This window comes from Lepidochelys olivacea, assembly GCF_965140295.1.
Source record: "Lepidochelys olivacea isolate rLepOli2 genome assembly, chromosome: 4".
Lineage (NCBI taxonomy): Eukaryota > Metazoa > Chordata > Testudines > Cheloniidae > Lepidochelys > Lepidochelys olivacea.
Window position 1 is genome coordinate 44,614,654 of NC_140414.1, and position 23,442 is coordinate 44,638,095.

The 23,442-nt window shown below is 39.8% G+C and overlaps 1 protein-coding gene across 1 annotated transcript in view; it reads right to left on the bottom strand.

Moving 5' to 3' along the window:
* Positions 1-823: 823 nt before the first annotated feature.
* Positions 824-23,442, bottom strand: part of PRSS12 (serine protease 12) — a 65,593-nt gene continuing 42,974 nt past the window's right edge. The window contains exons 10-13 of the mRNA XM_084626361.1: positions 22,453-22,531; positions 18,004-18,126; positions 7,914-8,194; positions 824-5,648 (exon numbers count right to left, since the gene is read on the bottom strand). Of these exons, the coding sequence (XP_084482487.1) occupies positions 5,341-5,648; positions 7,914-8,194; positions 18,004-18,126; positions 22,453-22,531 (791 nt within the window). The 3' untranslated portion in view covers positions 824-5,340. The remainder of the gene's footprint in view (positions 5,649-7,913; positions 8,195-18,003; positions 18,127-22,452; positions 22,532-23,442) is intronic.

The window sequence follows — 23,442 nt, forward strand, 5'->3', positions numbered from 1 at the left end:
CACTGAAAAAAATATAAAGTAGTAAAACATAAGACAACTCCATTTACTTTAGATAAAAATGGCATGTTGTCTGGATAAAAGTTTTAGTGCAACTTTTTAAAATCTAGTTCAGCAGTTCTCAGACTAGCAACCTGAGGATCCCCATTTTGATTGAAAATGTTTTGCAGACCCCCAAGCCCACCGCTCACCTCCAAGCCCTGCCCCCACTGCTTTCCCCAAGGTCCCCTGCCCCTCCTCTTCTCTCTCCTAAGTGTGCCCCATCCCTGCTCCTCCCCCTCCCTCCCACGGCTGTGCAGGAGGTGCTGGGAGGAGTTGATCAGGGCCCACAGAGCCCCACAGGTATGCAGACCCCAGTTTGAGAAATGATGATCTAGTTAATTACTGAAGTTAAGCTTCTCATGAAAAGAGCCCAGTAAGCAAAAACTAATGGACTGCTAAGAAATCTAAATGGATACTACTCTGCTACATGATTTTTCTTAAATTCTCCAAATCTGATTCTTGGTGATCCGGGTTCTAAAAATCAGACAGTTCCACATCCCCACCCCAACACCTTTCTTTCCTAGCTTATTGCGCTTTATAATCTACTTCACTACAAAATTCTCAAAGCAATGCACCTTGTATGGCAAGGGTTCTAAAGACACAGATTTTTTTTTTTTGTTAGATTTTCCTCCCTTTCATTTAGCAGATTCACTTTAGTTATTTTAAACAACAAAGATTTGTGTATATAAGCAATGAAATGTTAATAACTTTAGATTGCATCATGTGATTGTTTCACATAACAGTAGGCTCTCCAGATGTTGAACCCAATATATTTATTTGCATTTCTAACATAGTGTTTTATATTCTCCAAATAGTGCAAAATTACAGAAAGTTGTACAAATACTGTATAAACGCACCTGATTATACTAATATAGCACCAATTCCAACAAGATGTTTAAATTGGGAATGGCCCTTTAAAACACATTCATTGCCATTAAATTGAGGGCCACGTCTGAATAAGAATTAAATCAATGTAGGGAGTCTACAATATTGCCACAACTCTTTTGCATGCTAACTAAGGTGTGAAATTGGATAATAGTAACAGAACTGAACGTGTACATGGACACATACAGACATGAGTGTAACAGTTACACATCTATCAACTATTAGTACAAGCATTGCATTTTGTGCACAAAAGGCCACAACACATTGTCACAATTGGAATTTCCAGAGTTGGGAAGGGACCACATACTATTAAATAGTAGTTACTTGTCACAATATTGTACAATCACACATTGGCAATTTGATGACACTGAATGGCCACATTTCACACTTGAATGTTCCTTGGCCTACAGAGGTTTCATTACATCTTTTAAAAAGTGATAGTTTGTCAAAGATGTCATGAGCAAAGAAAATATTTGTGTATAACAACTTAGAATGCCCTAATGGGCATCCCATGCATCCTGGAAATAGCACAAGTTTCGTGTTTGTTTATCTTGAATAATTTTGAGACCATTAACAAAGAAAGGTTAGTACGCCAATGTAATAATGTAGTGACTATTCCTTATGGACTAATTTATAATTTTGCATCATTAATACTTGTATTGCCACAACAATAAGGGTTGCTTTTTTCACTGTGAAATACTTTTTATAGTGTTTAATCATAGGTTTCTTTAGTCTTGAGGGTAGTATTTATTAGAGAATCAGCTGAGGAAACACAGGTGTGAATGAATTTTTTGGGGGGGTAGAGGTCTAAGAAAACTGGCTATTATATTATTTTTTAGTCATGCATTGTGAAAAGAAAAATCTTAGAATTTGAAAGGACTAACCTGTAGTCATTTGGCTTTGGGCTCTAATTTTTTTTCTCATGTCATAAATGTAATATGAACAAGCTGATTAGGAATTGGATGAACTATCTGCAAGAAAATATGTTGCAGATATTGGTATTATGTAGCTGCCAGACTGGACCTACAATGGGTGTGCATGAATGGACTTTGAATCTGTCTGCTCTTGAGCAGCCATGTTTGCCTGTGCGGTTTTCATTATTGCCATTGCATCAGCCAGGAGAGTAAGTGAATTGAATGCTTTTGTGGCTGACTCACATTTTTAACTTCTTTTCATAAGGACAAGGTAGTTCTCAGTGGATTAAACAATGTACTGCTGAGTTCTACACATTGGCAAAAGTCCCTGTACCTGCTGCAATCCAACAGCATTTCATTACAGCTCTGGCTACTTCCTTTGCCTTAGGCAGGTGGCAGATGCTGAAATTTGCAAAGCTGCAACCTGGACTTAGGTGTATACTTTCACCTGGCATTGTGGTCTGGACTTGGCTTCTAGCCTGGATGCCAGATTTGGCAAGGGGGTGCCTCAATCTATTCAACTAGCAATTTGTTTCTGCCTCCAGGTTAGTTTCAGCACTGCTTATCAGTCTATCCCGTAAGTGGGAATATGCAGAACCACTCAAAGAAGAAATGAAGGTTACTTAAGTGTATCTGGAGTTCAAGATGGGTTTGTGTATTCATGCTTCCTACTTTCCCTTCTCTGACAGAGTCCTTTTTATTCCGTGTCTCTTGCTTTGCAGTGGAAGGAACTGAGGTGGTGAGGACACTCCACCCCTTATAGCCTCGCTCTCAGTGTGTTGTGATGCTGAGGGGAGGGGTGGGGGATACAGGAACACTCTGGCTCAGTGGTTCCCAATATTTTCTTTGCCACGACACACCTCGAGCTCTACGGGCTCTTCCCCCCACCTGGTGGCTACAGCAGGGAAGGGGAGGGACAGAGAAGCGAACCCCTTGCTCACACAGGAGCAGGAGATTGAGCTCTGATTGGTTGCTCTGTCCCTGGAGGAGGCAGGGTAGTGAGGGAGACAGCCAACTAGAAGGTGGCTTTCCCCCATGTCCTCACATGTACTTTTTCAAAAAATTCTGCAGCACACCTGTTTGAGCATGATGGCACATCAGTGTGTTCTGCCACACAGGTTGGGAAACACTGCTCTAGCTTCAGAGTAACAGCCAGAGTAACAAGCTCTGCGATAAAACCGCATTTGCTCCAACCCCTCAGACAGAGACAAACACCTACAAGATCTCTATCAAGCATTCTTACAACTACAGTACCCACCTGCGGAAGTGAAGAAACAGATTGATAGAGCCGGAAGAGTTCCCAGAAATCACCTACTACAGGACAGGCCTAACAAAGAAAATAACAGAACGCCACTAGCCGTCACCTTCAGCCCCCAACTAAAACCCCTCCAATGCATTATTAAGGATCTACAACCTATCCTGAAGGATGACCCAACACTCTCACAAATCTTGGGAGACAGGCCAGTCCTTGCCTACAGGCCAGTCCTTGCCCCCAAACTGAAGCAAATACACACCAACAACCACATACCACACAACAGAACCACTAACCCAGGAACCTATCCTTGCAACAAACCCTGTTGCCAACTGTGCCCACATATCTATTCAGGGGACACCATCACAGGGCCTAATAACATCAGCCACACTATCAGAGGCTCGTTCACCTACACATCCACCAATGTGATATATGCCATCATGTGCCAGCAATGCCCCTCTGCCATGTACATTGGTCAAACTGGACAGTCTCTACGTAAAAGAATAAATGGACACAAATCAGATGTCAAGAATTATAACATTCATAAACCAGTCGGAGAACACTTCAATCTCTCTGGTCACGCAATTACAGACATGAAGGTCGCTATCTTAAAACAAAAAAACTTCAAATCCAGACTCCAGCGAGAAACTGCTGAATTGGAATTCATTTGCAAATTGGATACTATTAATTTAGGCTTAAATAGAGACTGGGAGTGGCTAAGTCACTATGCAAGGTAGCCTATTTCCCCTTGTTTTTTCCTACCCCCACCCCCCATTGATGTTCTGGTTAAACTTGGATTTATGCTGGAAATGGCCCACCTTGATTATCATACATATTGTAAGGAGAGTGGTCAGTTTGGATGAGCTATTGCCAGCTGGAGAGTGAGTTTGTGTGTGTGTGTTTGGGGGGGGGGGGAGAAAACCTGGATTTCTGCTGGAAATGGCCCACCTTGATTATCATACACATTGTAAGGAGAATGATCACTTTAGATAAGCTATTACCAGCAGGAGAGTGGGGTGGGAGGAGGTATTGTTTCATGATCTCTGTGTATATAATGTCTTCTGCAGTTTCCACAGTATGCATCTGATGAAGTGAGCTGTAGCTCACGAAAGCTCATGCTCAAATAAATTGGTTAGTCTCTAAGGTGCTACTGCTCTAGCTGACACTGTTGGAAGAGGTGTTTGCTGTAAGGCACCACAAGGCAGTGAGTACCTATAAGTGTGAATATGCAGACCCATCTCAAAGAACTCCTATTATAGGTTAGTAACCTTCATTTTTATTCAAGGAAAATTTTTGGCTTATTCTGTATCCTTTGGGGCAGTGCTTTTGGTGCATCCAAAAGTTAGTAGCGGATAGGACAATGTAATTCCCACCAAAAATAGCATGTGCCCTGTTTTTTGGCATTTCCTTGAATGAAGATACTCTGTGTTTCAGAAATTCAAATATGCCCCTACCTCCCCCACCCCCTTTTATTTTTTAATCTGGCACACGAAGGTGTACAGGGCACTTTATTTGCAGGAATTTTACTCTACCCTGCTGCACTGACCAGTTGTACTTGGACATTGTGCATTATTCAGGGAGTGGGGGACACTAACCTGTGTGGACATTTGTTCTGAAGAATTGGGTTATAATTAATGGCAGGTCTTGCAATCAAACTGCTCTAGTGAAGGGTGTAGACCTACTGAGTTACTAAGAATGATCCAGTGACAAATGTGACCTGTGCATGCAAAGCCTGTGCTGTGCTGATACCTGAAACACAGATGAGACAGAATAGAAGGACAATGCCTTTTTTTTAAATTAGAGGAGTTCTAAGTGGGGCAACCATTGACCTAAATAGGTTACTCTGGAAGTGAGGATTATAAGTAATTCTGGGAGGAACCTGAAGCATAAATGCCAGTGCAGTCTTCTCGTGGGGAGTAACTAGTCTACTGAACTCTCAAATTGTCCCAATCCAATATTGGAGTAAAATGTTGGCCCCTTTTCCCCTCCAACTTTATGTATATTGCATTTTTCCATATAAATATAAACTTTTGCTCAACATGAAGGAAATTTCACATTAATCTGTAACTGTACAAGTAGTGTGAATATGCATCCTTGATTCAACAAAAATAAAAACATGCAAAACAGAAGAATGTGTCCATTTCCCACCCAGTGTGGGCCCCAGCTGTGCATTGGCTGTGCTGTTCAAGCTGCCCCGTCTGACTCAGAAACTTCCTTTTATTAATGCTTACTGTTTCTGAGTCGGGATGATCACAATTTGGTCACACTTTTTATCCAGGGTACAAAGGATGAGACTTTGGTATAGACACCTGGAGAGTCTTTGATTGCACAGCCATAACCCCAGGAAGTAACCCCATACACAACCCAGCTTTCCCCTGGACGTTCACACATGAGTGGTCCACCACTGTCTCCCTGACAACTGTCCACATGTTTCTGTTCTTGGAGGTTTCCAGCACAGAGCATCCTCCCTGTGAACCTTCGCTTATAACGCTCTTCACAGAGTCTCTTAGGAAGTAGGGGGATGGCAGCTTGTTGCAATGTTCTTGAATAGGCCCTTCCTGTAAAGAAAGGCCAAATAACTGGTATTGAGAAACTTATGATCACCAAATCAGGTATGATTTAACTGCATTTATTAATGTGACTTAAATATTGCTATACAGTGTTACAGCATTAATTAAAAAAGGTGAAAAGGATCAGACCTCAACTCCCTCAAAAGACTGCAAATTATAAGAAAGACATTTGGTTTAGCAGCACTTGTATCACAGATACTTCACAAGACAGGATTTTTTGGTTACATTTTAGGTAATTGATTCTACAAAAATATATGATGTAATACTTAAATGTAGTGGGAAAGCTATTCTTAGATGGTTTGAATGGCTATGCGGCTATTGGCAGAAGGGATTTTCATCTCTAGGTCACTGTTCAAAGCCACCTTATTTGGTAATGATCAGAAGTCTTTATCATCTAGCAAGCTACTTGGTGTTAATATATCAAATGGAGTTCATGCTTTCAGTCTGGTTCCTAGTAAACAGTTAGCCAACTATAAATCTGCTCTTACAAAAAATTACCATCACTATGCGATAAGTCTCCTTGAGAAACTAAAGTCAATGAGACCATTCTACCCTGTTCTCCCAAGAAATGATTCCTCAAGGTTACAATTGAGAGACAAGGTAGAGAAGTTAGCCCTGCCACTGCATAAACAGACTTCAGAGTTGTCAGTCTAGCACCTTTCATAAACATCACACTTAATTAAACAAAAGTTCTGTCTCAAATCTCAGTGTTGTTTCAACATATTTTCAGTCTCCTTTTGTCAAAATAAAATACTGGTCTCTAATAAAGTTCATTCAGAAGGAACTAAATTGTTGTGTAGGCTGAACATTTTTGAATGTTTGGTGCAGTAAGTAGCGGCAAATCTTCAAATTCAATAATTGCAAAAGATTTTTTTTATGTAAATATATATGTGTTTGAATTTTTGGAATAGCCCAAATGGTTATTTCACTTTAGAAGTAGAGGTTCCAAGTAAGATTCCATATTTTAAGTTATTTGAATATTTTTTCTGTAACACATCATAAAAACTCATCTCATGCCTCATGATTCTCTCTCAGTTGAAAAAAGTGACAACAGCAGCATTTTTTGTTTTTAAAAAAATCCTTAATTACCCTTGCACAACAAACTTGATTGCAGAGAACATTTAAAATCTCAGTAAATGTTGCAATGATGTAATTTATTGCATTTAAAGTAAGTTTTGATGTAGCTAGTATTTCCATTTAAATAGAAGTTCTAAACTTAGTGGTACTATTTCAGAGCTCTTATACAGTGAATTACATAAAACACTAAGAGGTGTGGTTTTTTTGTAAAACATATACAGTACTGAAAACCTTTCTTCCCAGTTTTTAGTTCTCCGTATTTTCAGTATGCTCTCATAGATATGTGTGCATACATGCACACAGATTAATTAATGTAAAAAGAGAGAACTGATATTTAACCACATTTTCTTGCCAATTTTAATGAGTCAGAAGATTAAAGGATTAAAAAGTTGGCTTCTTTTTGCACTGTCATGAACCCAATAAAAACATAAAAGTAAAACATGGTTATTAATTTACAAAGGAACAGAGCCTTCTGGAGAAGAAACTCCTATCCGCACTCAATAAAGTAACAGGACCTGCTAGTTATCCAAGTTTGATTGTAAATGTGCTTTGCCTCCCCTGCATCTTCAGTAGGATCTTTTTCACTCAAATCTAGCTGCTGAAATTTGGGATTTGGAAAATGGCAGTGGCAGCAATAGAGGAGAAAGAAAGTGCGCTTGATTCTCCATTACATACGTGCTGTGGCCATTTTTCATTTGACATCCTGGTGTCATTTAAATAAATCAGTAAAAGCATTTCTGGTCCTCTTTAATAAGACTAAATATGGCAGAGCTGGTATTGTGTTTTTAAAGGGGTGTGAATATGTGGGCTCCCATTTGATAGGAGGCTGTAGGAGTGAGTGGATGATTTAACAGTACCATTTAATGTCATTCATTGTACAGTCTGGGAGAGTGAAGAGACAAGGTTAGTGACAGCTCCGCTCTTCTTTATTTTTTTAAGCACAAACTAAATTAAAAGAAACTAGTGCTTTTATTCCTCTATAATGATGGAGGGGCTGAGGGAGAGAACAAGCAAACAAAAGCTTTTCTCCTATTTTAAAATGAGGGAACCTGGTACAGTCATTCCACCTTGCATATTAGAAATAGCAAATTGAACAACTGGTTAAGAAATAGTCAATCTTTGTTGTGGGTGAGGCAGAGGAAAATTTGGGTATATTAATATATAAATCACTCTCACCTGTGTCACCCCACCCAGTGATGTAACAGCTGGGGGCAGTTTTCTGTGGCCGCTCTCGCCTCAGTGGCAAACATGCAGGTAAGACATGGGTGCTGAATCTGGCACACTGTTCTTCTGGTCCCCGCAACCTCACTAGCGCAATGTCATAGTCGTTGCTGTCAGGCCTGTATTCTTTGTGCAGCACGATCTGTTGGACTCCAATTTCCTCCTCATACTCCTCAGGAACCAGCGTGTGATAATCCCCAACTCGCACGGCATAGTTCCGAGTATTGTTGCCATACCTGAGGATGAGACCAGGGCTCACATCACACAAATTCGCAACCTAAATAGACAACCAACTGACCAAAGTGTCTCTTTACTAATCATATAGATGACAATGCTAAAATAGTTTTATTAGTGGTAAACCCAATTATCTCAACAATGGTTATGTGAAATTCAGAAGTGTCTTGAAATTCCAAAGGGTGCATTCTCCTTGCTTTGAGCCATACAGATAATGAAAGTTTCCTGTATTCATTTTTAGAGTAGATAATTATTTTAAAAGAACAAGCAGGGACCAATAAAACCTAAAATAATTATGAGTAATACAAACATCCAATATAAAACCACCAGTAAAGACTAAACAGTACTGCAATACTCCCAAATAAACTCATGAAAGGAAAACAACTGTAAAATTCAGTCTTGAATGAAGAAAATGTTGATTAATACTAAACACTTTTTTGGGGGACACCTGAGCATGAAGGCCTCTACGCATCTTAACTAAAGTTATACTAATGAAAGAGCAGAGGAAAAATTATAGAAGGCAGAAAGGACCCATGTCCCCAGATACCTGAAGGCTGTTCAAGCACAGGCAGCTGCTTGTGTGGGATATCCCACACCTGATCATAATTGTTGATATCTGTTTAGTACTGTTGAGGGTTAGGATTTACAGGGCTCACAGGGCTATTTCCAGAAAAAGAAAACTAGTTAGGCTGGGGAAGTGTTGGGTTTTTTTATTATTTTTTTAACCCTAATCTAAAATCACACGGCCTTTTGACTATTTTCCTGAGAAGTCCCTTTTATAGTAAATAGATAACTAGGACATGTAATAGTTCAACATAAATGTGTAAAAATATCAGGCAGAGATTTCTCAAAACTCTCTCCACATACCCTCTATTCCACTTGGAAATTTTCATGCCCTCCAGGGTCTCACTGTTTCCTGGTTGTACTTAGCTTTGCTCAAGAGTAGGCAGGAAAAGGCTGAGTCCCTCAGGCTGGTCCTGAGCAGCATATAGTCATAGAACTGAGTATCTGTTATCATTAGAGCTGGGCAGGAAAAGGTTTTCTTGTTCTGCAAAAAATTTTGAGATTTCAAATGTTTTCCTGTTCTTCAGTGGGATATATCAGACTTTTCAAAATGTTTTGATTGATAGAAACATCTACCCAAGATAGCTGGTGGTTAAGGGACTCAGCTAGAATGTGAGAAACCTAGGGTCAAGTCAGGCAGAGCAGGGACTTGAATTTAGGACTTCCACATCCCAGATGTGTAGCCCTAATTACCAGGTCGTCAGCTATTCTGGGATCTCTTTCTCTGGTTTTGAGCAGAAATTCCATCCTGGACCTGATAAATTAGTCAAAACTGATACATTCCCAGGAAAAGTTGCAACGGATCAGCATTTTCTGATGAAATAATCAAAAATTTCCTGACCAGCTCTAATTCTAAATTCAGGCTGCTTTCCTGGCCTTCCCCTATAAAATGACATGTTATAGGGTCAAATTCTACAGGCCTCATTCAGTTCTTACTCAAGAAAAACTTGCATTGCTTGTGGAATTCAGTGGGAGTTTAACCTGGGTAAAAACTTAGAAAGTCCAGCAGGATATGGCCCAATATATTTATTACGTTTTGCTCTAACTAAGCAGGAAGAATTATTTAAAATTGCAACATCATCATTTGATGTATTTTCTACATTTTATGTGAAGGTTGCTTTATGGTACTGGAGAAAGTCTTTAACAGAAAGCCTCCTTAACAATACTAATATTGTTCTTTCGTCGTAATACTCTTATCCACTACACTGTACTTCCTTTGTGGCTGGAAATTACAATCCAAAAAATTGCAGCTGGCCCATAATAGCTGAAGATTACAGAGTTGTAAAAACTGATCTTGTATTTACGTGGATCTTTCTTAAAATACTCTCAGAAAAACTAACCTGTGAGTCTGTATGATCAGAACATACTATTGATGAAGTTTTAATAATCTCATCCCTGAAAAATAAACTAATGAAGAAATTTCCTCTTTTTTTTTTCAGCTTGGATTTATTAGGTTTATTTGAAAGGTCTTTAACAAAACAAAACTCCACATTTGCAGGTATCTTTTTAGCAATACCCAATTTACTGTTTAGACAACAAAACATCAATCTGTTGATATCTTAGCAGTGGATCCATTTTCATTAGGGAGTGTCCTTGGAGAATTCTGAGCATTAATGCTAATGCCAAAGATCATCAGGAACAACAGGAATGTGTCCCTTCAAATAAAGGGATGAAAAAATAGTGCTCCCTTTATTGATGTCTTATTTCAGTATATTCAGAAGCTTTTGGTCCCCGTCAGCATATTTGAGTGTTTGCTGATCTTATTTCTAAGGCACCTCTCACCAGCGAATGAAAATTTTAATAAGTTTCTAAATCTTCACTGTTAAACACCTCATGGTTTCTCCAGTAATAAAAGTGTCTATTTGACGTTAAGGTTCTGTTCTGTGCCTGATCAAATAAATGACAAAATTCCCACTGACTTCAGTGGGAACAGGATTGGGCCCTAAGATATGGTATTTACTCTGGTATTGCTTTGAAGGAGATTTTCCACAATAACAAAGTCCATTAGACCACAACTGGTTTCTGGAGCATGATACATCATCTGAACTATGACATCAGCAGTAAAGTCCAAAATTCTGCATCAAAGCAGAGCTGTCAAAATCCCTGACATCTGCAGCCTGTCAGTAATGCTAACCATTTCCTGCTCTGAGAATCCCACGAAGAATCCCACTCTTCCATTTCTGGATCAGCACATACCTTATTTTAAACAGGGCAAATCTATTGACTGCATTGAGTCACTACATCCAGCATGTAAGTTAATGGTCAGTCTCAGGTGTACTGATTTAGCCAGTGTTCTTGGATGTCTGGGTTATTATGGTCTTTACTTCAATGCATTACACACTAAGTAAAAGCAGTTAGAGTGATAATTGTTGTGTTTTAAAGCAGTAGGCCTAATTTGGTCTTTTAAAAACCTCTATATTCTAATTTTATTGCATCATTGATGTGTAGTTCTACACTGGTCTCAGATGTCTTTTCCTATGTTTCCTTTTTACTACAACCATTACCAATGCGATAAGGTACTAGGTTGAGAATCAGGAGACCTGAGTTCTCACTGTTGGCCCTCCTGTGTGAGCCTGGGCAAGTCTATTTCTGTGCCTTATTTTCCCCATCTGTTATACTCTCTTTCAGAAAGCACTTTGAGATCACAGTATAGTTTGAATTTTTACATATATACTGCTACAATAGGTTAATTGTGTTAAATAGCAGAGTCCCTGCCTTACATAGCTTCATATTCTGTCTGTTTTCTGATATTTCACAATTCTTGACTTATATGAGAAACTTAAACATCTTTCTGGTACATCTTTTGGTACATCTTGGCTGTGGCTCTAGAACCTGAGAGTCGTTATGGGTTTTGTTTGCTAATGCTGCCTGGGAACTTGTTAGAAACTGTAGTTTACATACAAGTATGTTAAATGAGCTCCAAAGATGGACTAAGCATGGGTTGTATGCCCATTTTTCAGCAATATTTCTTGAAAACTATAGAGCTCAAAGTGCTCCTACATATTCATGTATAGACATGTGCTTTATTAGTGAAAAATACTAGCAAGCCTGAAAATATGGAAAATTTTAGCAACGTAATGAATCGGTTTCCTTGTTTAATCATGGTATGCCCATCTCTGCATGGAGGTGCAGAAGTAATTCATTAAGCACATGAGCAGTCTTTGCTGCCTGATCACTATAAGGAGCATAGGATAGTAAGCTGCAGAAGTAATGTTGGTACGTTCTGGAAAGTGACTTAAGGATTTCTGTATCAGTTGCAGGGTAAACTCAGTAAAAGGCTATGAGTTGTGACATTACCAAATCAAGGGCTCTTTAAGTCAATCAGAGCCATGTTCATTTTTGATGAAAATGCCTGAGGCTGAGTGCTAGTATATGACACCCCTAGTAATGAGACTGCTTGGGAGGCTTTTCACACTCTGTTTACAAGGCTTTGATTTTATTCCCACTTGAAGTTGATGGAACACACACCACAGTGATGTACATTGCAACTGGAACACTATCAAAGTCAAACTCCATTTCATCTTTCTTACTTCTCATCTGTGAAATTATCATAACAGAAGAATAAACATACCTCTTCAGAAACATTTTTACACCCTGCCAAAGAAATAACTCCACAGTTATCCCTGTGTAGCTCACCAAGCTGGACAAGATCAAGGTAGCTGAATGGTTAAGGCTGCACAGTTGGAGCAGAGTCTCCCTTCACTCTTACAGAGATTATTTACAGAACAAATGTAATGCTTGGAATGTAAAGGGTATCCTGACACTGGAATGGATTAAGTTGGCAGCCAAATACTTTTCCTCCAGTGTCACATCTCCCAGTGAGTGAGTTTACATACTCACAGGATAAGAGTTTGGCGATGTTACCAACATACTAGCCAACTTTTTTAATTTTCACTGAAGAAACTAAGAATCTACAAAGGAAACTGATACAGAATTTCTCCTTTGTAACAGTAAGTGGCTCTTTAAGTGTGGTCTAATATAAGAGATTATATGTTCACTTAAATGCAACCACAACCTACAAAAATGGAATATACATTGTTTTTTATTGACATCTCACTTGTTTTCTCTGCTCAAATTTCATAACTCTGTGACTATATATAAACATTTGGTTGAATCTCACTCGGGAAACCAAATAACGCAATATGTGAGCCTATTCAGTTTAGCAAAAGATGCTCTTTCCTTTGCCACTTACACAACGCTAGATAGTCCAATGATTTTTGCTTCAGGGCCTGTATTTTTAAATGCTGATCTCATTGCCATTAATAGCTCTCTATTCCCAATGGAAGCCTATACACGGAAACATACTGCTACAGATAATCCTTGATAAAAGTTAGAAAACATTGTATTAGTGATTTTATTAATATATGTCTGAATGTCCCTACTGTATTAGGATAGAAAGATGCAGAGTCAAGAGCATTAAAAGTAAATATCTGCAATTTGCCTGGTGTATCAGTCAGAGGCATACAAATTATAGGTATACTTTTGTCTGCTTGAATGAAACCCTTGAATAGTTGCCCATGTAATACTGGTAATTGTTTGGGAAAATAATCATTTATTACACAGAAACAGGTGTTTGTCCACCCATGCACCCATTTTGTACATTCAAATAAGGGTTTTGTGCATACAAATGAATGCAACCATATACTTTTCAGGTGTATTTTCAGTGACCTAATGGAAATTTAACCTTCTAAATTCAAATGGAGAGAGGCACCTCTTATGTTGTAGAATCAGAATATTTTTTTTAAATTAAAAGGTTACAGTTGCATTTTGTAGATATGGATTTTCCCACAACATTATAGTGCACAAATTTGAGTATGTGCCCTAATGTTTGTCACTGCATTCACCATTTTGAAATCTGCTGGAGGTCAGAATAGTGTTAAATATCTGACACCAGCGATATGACTTAATGTCATAGAATCATAAAATATCAGGGTTGGAAGGGACCTGAGGAGGTCATCTAGTCCAACCCCCTGTTCAAAGCAGAACGAAACCCTAATTAAATCATCCCAGCCAGGGCTTTGTCAAGTCAGACATCAAACTGCTTTCTTTCTTCTTTCAGTATAGGTTTAACAATAAGAACCTCATTATTTTAAAAAATGTTTCTTCTAATTGCTAAACCAGCACTACAGCAAGAAGGAAAGTGGTTTATGATCTCTGATATTGGACTCTATACTGCCAGTTGGGGCTCAGCTGGTACACATTTAGCTAGAGAAACTTGCTTATCTCTTTGTCCTCTTTTCCCTGCCTATTGAAGCTCATCTTCCTCACATAACAAGAGGAACTGCATTCTCCTTAGTTAGAGCACTGCTTGCTGCTTGTGTTATGGATGTTGTTAATTTTTAGCAATATGGTGAAAAACAGGAGATTCAAGAAGGCTGATTGAATAACAAACTGTAATTTCCAATAAAATGTAACACGGTGAGAAAGGCATCTTCTCATACAAATGCACAGAAGTGTGAATTAGCTACAGTGCTTCTAGACTGGGGCTGAATGAGCTGTCTGAATACTGATTTACCCTACTCCAGTGTACAGGCATTCACACAAGTCCTGTATAGACTGCTCAGAATTGACTTTGATCTGTAGACAATGATCTTTTGTTCTTTCCAATAACTCTGAACGTAATTACACATTTTGTCAAATTTAAACATTGCACATGGGCCAATACAAAAAAGAGGCAGAGTTGTCTAGTGGAAGGGACTGGGACTGGAAGACCTGGGTTCTATTCTCAACTTTGTCATTAACTTTCAGTGTGACACCAGGCATTGAGCTGCTCAGTGCCTCAGTATCCCCATTTGTAAAATGAGATTAATATTAACTTCCCAGGGATATGGGGAAATTTACTTCATTAATGTTTAAAAAGCACTTGGAGATCCTCAGCTAGAATGTGCTAGAGAAGGGCTTAGGTCTAGTATGAAGGAAGTACAGTGTTCAAGTAACCTAATGTACTCCTAAAGTGACATCGTGGTCATTATCATTTCATTTTTACTGAATGACTCATCTTTTTAATTACCTGGATCTAGCAATGTGTTACTTCCAGAACTGCAAATTGTCCTGAGTTCTCAGCTGCTATGACAGCTTGTGGCAAAACTTTGTAATAGAATGGGCAGGATATCAAGAAAAATAATATCAAACAGTGATGTAATTCTGAATCAAAATCAAGTTGCATCTGTTTGGAATTAGAGAAAAATTAAAGATGGAAGTGGAAACACTACTGGAGAAAAGTGTGGAGTAAAGCAAGCCTACAACTTTGTTAATTTATTTTCACGAACAGCATTGGATTCCTTTAGGCTAGTTAAGCACTGCTGTGTGTTGGAACATCCTGGCACATGGGGAGTGAACCCATTGCTGTAATTCTTAAAAGGGATTTGATGTATTCCCTTTGAGGGCTGGTCAGATCCTCCAACTTGTGAACATGTGTACTGGGGAGCATTGGGGATGGTATATGGTCCTGTCTCCTCCCCTGCTTCTGCTGTAGTGGTTTGTGCCACAGGGGTGCATGAGGGAGCACCTGAGATACAAAGAGGCCAGAGGCTGTAACTGTGCCCACCAGTTGGATATTCCACCTCTTACATGCACAAGAAGCATCTGGCCCCAGTCTGGTCCTTGAGACTTCAAAAAGATAGTCCTAAAACAGCACTACTAGTTTAAAAATTCTTCCTTACCTGGCCACTCAATATGAGGCTAATACATTCTCCACACTAAATCTACTGCTAACTGCTACATGTGCCTTCATCTACCATTCTCACTGTGAGGCTCTGCATTCTTGCTTTCCCAGATAGGCTTTAGCGAGAGTAAGCACGGTATAAATGGAAATTTCGGACACAGAAGGCCAAATCAATCCCTAGTGCAACCGTTCAAATCAATGGAATTATACCAGAGATTAATTTGGGCCATAGAGTTGTTTCAGTCCCCACTGAAGATCTGTGTGTAGGTTTATGTGCTTCCTTGCTCAGCTGCATATTAATGAGCAGTTCACGATGGAGGCGTTTGCTCAGATTCAACCCAAGATGAGATGCTCCAATTAAGTTGCTACATGGGGACAGAAGGATATTATAGGGAAACTATCAATTTTTCTATTTACAACAAATTAGAAAAGATGAAAAATGCACCTCGTGGATGCCTATTCTTGTGATGCAAGGAATGGTAAAGAGACTGTGGGGGACACCATGAGGCTAGAATTTTTTTTATCTTTAGCCAGAGATAGTCATTGGAGAATTTGCCCTGGGTACAGGAACTCTCTGCTGTCAGAAAAATCATGGTGGCAGCTCTGCCACTCTGTCTCCGCCACAACCCCAGCAAAATGGGAATGGGGTAGTGTGCCTTGGGCATTCCAGGGACAAGACATGTACAAACTGGAAAGTTAAAGGAGGGGGCAGAACATCACCTAGGTCTCCACAGATGTAAGCTAGAGCTGCTTCCTGGCCAGTGGCTGAGGATCAGGGAGCCACAATTGGCTTGCTCCTGTCTTCCCCTTTCTCTGCTATGCCTTAGTGGAGTGCTGATGGGGTAAAGAATCTGCCCCCATGTGTCCAAAATGTGAAATACACAAATTACTATTAGACAGGATTTCAATAACAGGAGAGAAGGAGAGAGAGAGCTTTGTTTTCAAGCCTTGAATAAAATGCTCTATCAAAAGTCTTTCTAAAATGCTCTGCTAACTTCATCCTTAGTTATTACCATGGGACTCATGAACAGGCATGAAGAGGTCAGTTTATAGTCATTTTAATGACAGAAACCCAAGACTTTGCACTTTCATTTTCTACAACAAAAACAGCTTGAATCTCAGTGGAAAGAGTCTGCGATTTAATGAACGAAGTCTGGCCATTAAGGCTTGAACAGTTACCAAGAAGAGTCCCACATGACTGCTGGAAACATGAAAATGAAAAGATGTTGAGCAGCTGCCTCTAAAAAAAGGTACCAATTTCCATTCATTGTAATGAAAGCAATCTCCCGCCTCTTTTGTAGTGGGAAGTGAGGAAAAAGAAGGGGCCAAAGGTTGAAATTAAATTGCTCCCAGCACACTTAGGCAAATTTTAGCCAACTTCCTTATAATTATTATAAAGTTATTCTACATTTCTTTCCCAGTCATTGCTGCAAGATGTTGGTCTCAAAATGAAGCTTTCTCCACAGCTGTTTATTATATCCACCTCCTTGCTATTTAAATCAGTATTTGTGACATTGCAGTAACTTTAGTGGCAGTGAACTGTGATGTTACAAAAAATTGGATTGGGCTGTCACAAAAGAAACTGAGCAGGAAGATCGTAAAAAAGAAAAAGTGTATACAAAAAGCAAAAATGGGAGAATAAATATAGAAAAGTTAGATGACAGTTTAATGTAGGTGGTGAAATAGAACAGACCAATTCAGAGATGATTTGTAAGGGAGCTTTAGTTACATATCAAGTGGTAAGTGGGTGGAAGGGAGCTGAAGGTGGTGTAACTTACTGTACAGTAGGCTGAATAGCTGGAAGAGGGTGTAAGTTACAGCAGCTTAGAGCCTCGTAGACTCACCCCTGTATTTGGCTGAAGGTGTTTTAAAGCTTCCCTGAGTGTGCTGGCGGAATCCTTAAGATGGCTACAAAATACTTAATTTTTGTACACTAAGAAACCAGAGAGTAAGGCAGTTGTTGTCAGCCTGGCTGAAGGAATAAAAAAAACTAATTAGATCCAGACAAGGGCAAGATGCAAATTTACTTTTCCCTTAGATTCCACAAAATAAGAAGAATGTTTTGATCAAAGAGAGGGTCTTAGAGGTCAGCTCAGGTAGTCTGTAAAAATTACAGGAAAACTGTCACTTAAATTTCATAGCTGACTGTGCCTTACCAAACAGAACATCAAAATACAACACAGGATCCAAGTGCTTGTTTGTTCTCACCTCAACTTGCCAAGTTAACAGATACCTGTACACTGTGGTGTTTTGAGGGGCCAGGCCCCTTAGTTGATTATGCTAGGGAAGTCTGAAGTTTTCTCTATAAAGGTTTTCTCTGGAAATGGTGAAATTCTGAACATAAATCCGTTGAGTGATGAATGCAATTTGTGTAGTGCTAGAATGTGGGAGTAAGAATAGTTTTAACATACAAGTTAAATACAGAACTTTTTTTTAAACAGAAGTCAGTCTCTTTGGGAACAATTTTCAATATACTGGTGGGCAAGAGTGGGGTTTTGCCTCTGTATCATTCCCACTGGCCTCAAAATGGTAGCAATGCAGTGGTACTGGAAATGTATCCCACTGTTAATCATGTAGTACTACCTCTTAAAACAGTGTGCGGCAGTGATCACCCAACAGCTGCTGATGAGTGTGGCACCACATAAGAGTCTTCCATCACCATGAGATGATTTCAGTCGAAGGGCAACCTGCCAGGGCCAACCGCCCCTAAAGAGAGAATAAATCAGTCATGTCTTTTAGTGTACTAAGCAAAATGGAAGAGTAAAGGTAACTGGCAAGCTGTCTTGAGTGTAGAGCCACTATTGCTACATTGGTTTAAATAACTTAAGACACATTATTTACTGAGTAACAATTGGGAGACCATTTAATCATGTTAGTATAGCATTCAGAATTCCATTCAACAACCCTCAAGGTTAGTTTACAGACTACTGGGACATCGAATTCTCTCAGCACTTCATCCCACTATGAATCAGTTTAATCATCCCTTCTCAGAATACATCCTTCGTGCCAAAAACATACGATCTGTGTCCTCCACCAAATATTATCCAAGTGAGAGAAGAGATTAGCAGTTCTAATAGTTACCATATAAAAATATGCAACTGTGAGGAGAAGGCTACCAGGCCAAAAATCTGGGAGTGGAGGATGGGGAGAGTTCCATGAAAAACTCCCAATCTGCTTTTCTGTTCCCATTAATGCTAACTTCTTCATCTGCCCTTGACTGGATGTAAAGCAAATCTTCAAAATCAATGGGATTAAGAGAAAAGCAGAAACAAGAAATACACGGATTAGCTCCATCTCATCTCTCCACATGTGGTCATCTATTCAAGATAAATCCAAACAATTTAGCAGATCAAAGATACATATTCCCAACCCTATAAAGATGGAATTGACAGTGGGATCAAAAGATTCAGTTCTTACATCTTCCCATAAATAGATGGAACTAGCAAAAAGGGAAGAGAGAGAACAGCAGCCAGAATATAAGTAGCAGCTAGTTTAATTTTGAAAACTATCCATTTGAATAGGAATACAGGAACACAGGAATTGACAAACAGGATCAGAGCAGTGTTCCATCTAGTCCAGCGTCCTGTGTCTGACACTAGCAAGTACCAGATGCTTCAGAGGAAAGTAGGGTAATCTGCCCTGGTCTCCAATAGTTAAAAATTGACTTAAGACCTGAAGCATGAGGTTTGATATCCCTTTCAAAATTTTTGTTATTAGTTATGATTAAGGCTATGATTTAGTCATGGGTATTTTTAGTAAAAATCACAGACAGGCAATAACCAAAACGTCAAGGCCAGTGACCTGTCCATGACTTTTATTAAAAATACCCCTAACTAAATCTTACCTGCTGAGGGGAGATGCTGTTGCTCCTGGGGAATGTGGGGGTGGCCCAAGGCCCTGTCGCTGCTACTGCTCTGGAGGTGGGGGCGGCCTGGGGCCCTGCTGCCACCGCTCCAGGCTGGGGGGTGGCCCAGGCCCCACCGCCACTGCTCCTGGGGGCAGCCTGGGCCCCACCACCTGCCTCTGGGCCAGCCCGTGGCCCCACCATCACTGCTGCTCCTCTGGGCCAGGGGATGGCCCGTGGCCCCACCACTGCTCCTCCGGGCTGTGGGGCGGCCCAGGGTCCCACCACCACTGCCACTGCTCCGGGACAGTGCCCGGGACCAGTTGCCTGGGGCCCCGCCGAGTCAGCCTCAACAGCTGCTGCAGCTGTCACCAAGGTCCTGGAAAGTCACTGAATCTGTGACCTCCATGAAAGACTCACAGCCTTAGTTATGATAATTCTGGATATTCTTGAGATCCATATAATACCCAATCCCTTTTTGAATCTGTTAAATACTTTGCCTTAATGATTGTCCTGTGGCACTAAGTACCGCAGTCTAATAATGCATTGTGTGAAAAAGTATTTTCCCTTTTATTGGTTTGAATTTCCCACCTTTTATTTTCATAATCTAGCCCCTTGTTCTTGTGGTATGATACTGGCAGAAGAAAAAGAAAAGGAGTACTTGTGGCACCTTAGAGACTAACCAATTTATTTGAGCATGAGCTTTCGTGAGCTACAGCTCACTTCATCAGATGCATACTATGGAAACTGCAGAAGATCTTTTTATACACAGAGACCATGAAACAATACCTCCTCCCACCCCACTCTCCTGCTGGTAATAGCTTATCTAAAGTGATCATCAAGTTGGGCCATTTCCAGCACAAATCCAGATTTTCTCACTCTCCAGCCCCCCTCCCCCAAACTCACTCTCCTGCTGGTAATAGCCCATCCAAAGTGACCACTCTCTTTATAATGTGTATGATAATCAAGGTGGGCCATTTCCAGCACAAATCCAGGTTTTCTCACCCCCCCCCCCAAACTCACTCTCCTGCTTGATGATCACTTTAGATAAGCTATTACCAGCAGGAGAGTGGGGTGGGAGGAGGTATTGTTTCATGGTCTCTGTGTATAAAAAGATCTTCTGCAGTTTCCACAGTATGCATCCGATGAAGTGAGCTGTAGCTCACGAAAGCTCATGCTCAAATAAATTGGTTAATCTCTAAGGTGCCACAAGTACTCCTTTTCTTTTTGCGAATACAGATTAACACGGCTGTTACTCTGAAACCTGGCAGAACAGAATTTCCTGATCTACTTTCTCTATACTATTCTTTATTTTTTATATGCTTATCCCCTCTTATTTGTCTCCTTTGTAAGGTAAACAATCCCAGGCTTTTCAATCTTTCTGCATATGTCAGTTTTTCCCTGGATCATTTTTGTTGCTCTTTTCTGAAACCCTCTCCTGATCTGCAATAGCCTTTTGGAGTTGGGGTGACCAACACTGTGCACAGTATTCTAAACAGGACACACCATTTTTTTTATGAAGGCTTTATAATATTCTTTGTATCATTCACCATCACATTCCATATACTTTGTTCCTTATTCCTGTATCCATAAGATATTATGAATAGTCTTTGTGGTTGTCATAATTCACAAATATTAAGAAAACAAGTCTATCTGTATTTGCAGTTATACAAGTGTGGGTGGGTGAACATATGGGAGCATGTTATATACCAATATGGCCAAGAACCAACTACCAGTTAATGCAAAGTCTTATTTTACAGCTATATCATCATCAAAGAAGTACATTTACTTGAGAAAAATGATGTTTTTAAAGCGTTAATAATACCCAACCTCCTTTCATGCTATTTAGCCTTTTACAGTTCTGTTAAATGCATAGCAGACCCACAGATCCATCTATATGGTTCACAGCTATTCAGGATTTGCTTCTCAGGAGAAACTGAAATGGCTGTTTGTCTAAGGAAAGTAATTTAAGCTGATTAAAGAATAAAATTCCAATGTACCCAAAACTGAATTGCAATATCTGACACTGAGTTTGGTAAATACTGCAAAAATTTATCAATGATTATTTTTTGATCTGGTCTTCAGATTTGCTTTGAATGTGTTCCTGCTCTCTTTGTGTGTGCTTTCTGGGAATATTCTAGTGAACAAATTCACCAGCAGGAATGTTAACTCAGAAAACAAAATTGACGTGCATATTACAAAGTATTCACATAAAGCAAATTTTAAATTCATAATCCTAAGAGTTCCCACTGGAAATCTGTCTGTAAGAGTTCCGCACAGTCGATCAAGAAATTGAAACATGAAATGTGATTTATGTGTCCAACCAATTACTCAAATTTTGAATATTGCATATTCACATCAAATATCTCACAAAGACACTAGAAATAAAAAACCATCCCCTATGCCCCACATGTGGGCTATACAGGAAGGACTATAGGCAGAGTGGCTTCATGGGAATGTCTGCATAATTGGATGTGGGTATGTACCCGAGTACATACCCTCCATAGCTCTCTGCTGTCCCAAGCTGTGCTTCCCCGCTGCTCGAACCTTTTGCCACGGCAAGAAAAGACTGTGGCTACCAGGAAAGGCTCTGGCAGGAAAGAGAGGCTCTGGCAGTTCCCTCTACTGGAGTTCTTCCCTGCCACAGAGAAACACTCCAGCAGCTCCCCACTGCTGGAGCTCTTCATCCATTGCAGGAAAGATTCTGCTCGCTGGGAAAGGCTCTGACAGAGGGGAGGCAGCAGGGAAAGGTTCATCTGCTATATACCACAATGTGGATGTATAGCTACACGTATTGCCAGTGGCATGTAGTGTAGAAGTAGTCAGAGAAAGGTCATGATGCACCATGATGTCCCAAAGAGACTGAAGATGAGGAGACAGAGGAAGAGATGCAGGCTGGAACAGCAACCTTTAGATGGGGCTGCACAAAGCTTCACTCACTCTGAATTAATGGGTGAATAATTCATCCAGTTCTAACTGGCCTGGAAAAAACTATACTTGTTGAACAAAATTATGTTCTTTGTGCTAAACTAAGCCCAATATGGCAAAATTCACATTATTAATCTGCATTTATTTCATGAGAAGCAAAAAATTTAATCAGTAGCTAAACAAGGCTGAGGGCTTATGGCAACTGCACATCCCACAATTTTACACTGAAAATGACTTTCACTGTACTGAATATCATTTACCTTAAAGAATTTTTCCCACCAATTATCCGCTTCTGTCGACGATGCAGTAACCTCAATCCACAAACAGAAGCAAGGGAATCTAAACAGAAAATAAGGTTTAGGCCTTAAACTCCCACACAGCAACAATATATAGGGTTTGGTAGATTAAAAAAAAAGTGTATTTTATTTTGTTTGTTTAGTCGGTAAGGACATGATTCTGTGCTGAGTACCATCACCATCCAATGAACTCAGGGGGCGTTGTGTGCTCAGGACCTGCCTTGCAGGATCACACCTTATATTATTCTCAAAGTTTGTCAGTGAAATCCAATTAAACAATAATCACATATTCCTACAGCAAAATTTCATTCTGGTATCTTCACGGTGGATTTTGACTCCCACACTGTTCTCTCTCCATACACAGGACTCCCACACAAAGATTTTTGACCCACACCTTTTACAGGTTCTGTCTGGCTGAGAATATTTTCTGAATTGTGATCACTAGGCAATGAGCACTATCCCCCATGCCTAATAGAAAGCTAAACAGGTGTTCAAACCATTAACTGCAGTTTTTTTCAGTTCACAGTGTAAGAACGAGTTACCCTTCTGCATGTGATCCACTAAAAAAGAATCTTTTAATAAATATGAAGGTTATAATATGAATAATACACACAAAGAGCTGGAAATCTTTCCTTATTTTTCATGTCTGAAGTGATTTAAATGGAAGACCAATATTCTGCTCTCAGTTACATCAGTGTAAATCTGGAGTCACTCCTTTGACTTCTACAAAGTAATTTGAGAGACAGGGTGGGTGAGGTAATCTCTTTTATTAGACCAACTTCTCTTGGTCAGAGAAGTTTTTGTTTATACAGAGCTCTCCAGGTCTCACTGGATGGTGATGGCACTCAGCATCTTGCAGGCTCAAAAACTGTAAGCTCAAAAGCTTGTCACACCCACCAACAGAAATATGTCCAATACACAGTATTACCTCACCCACCTTGTCTCTCTAGTACC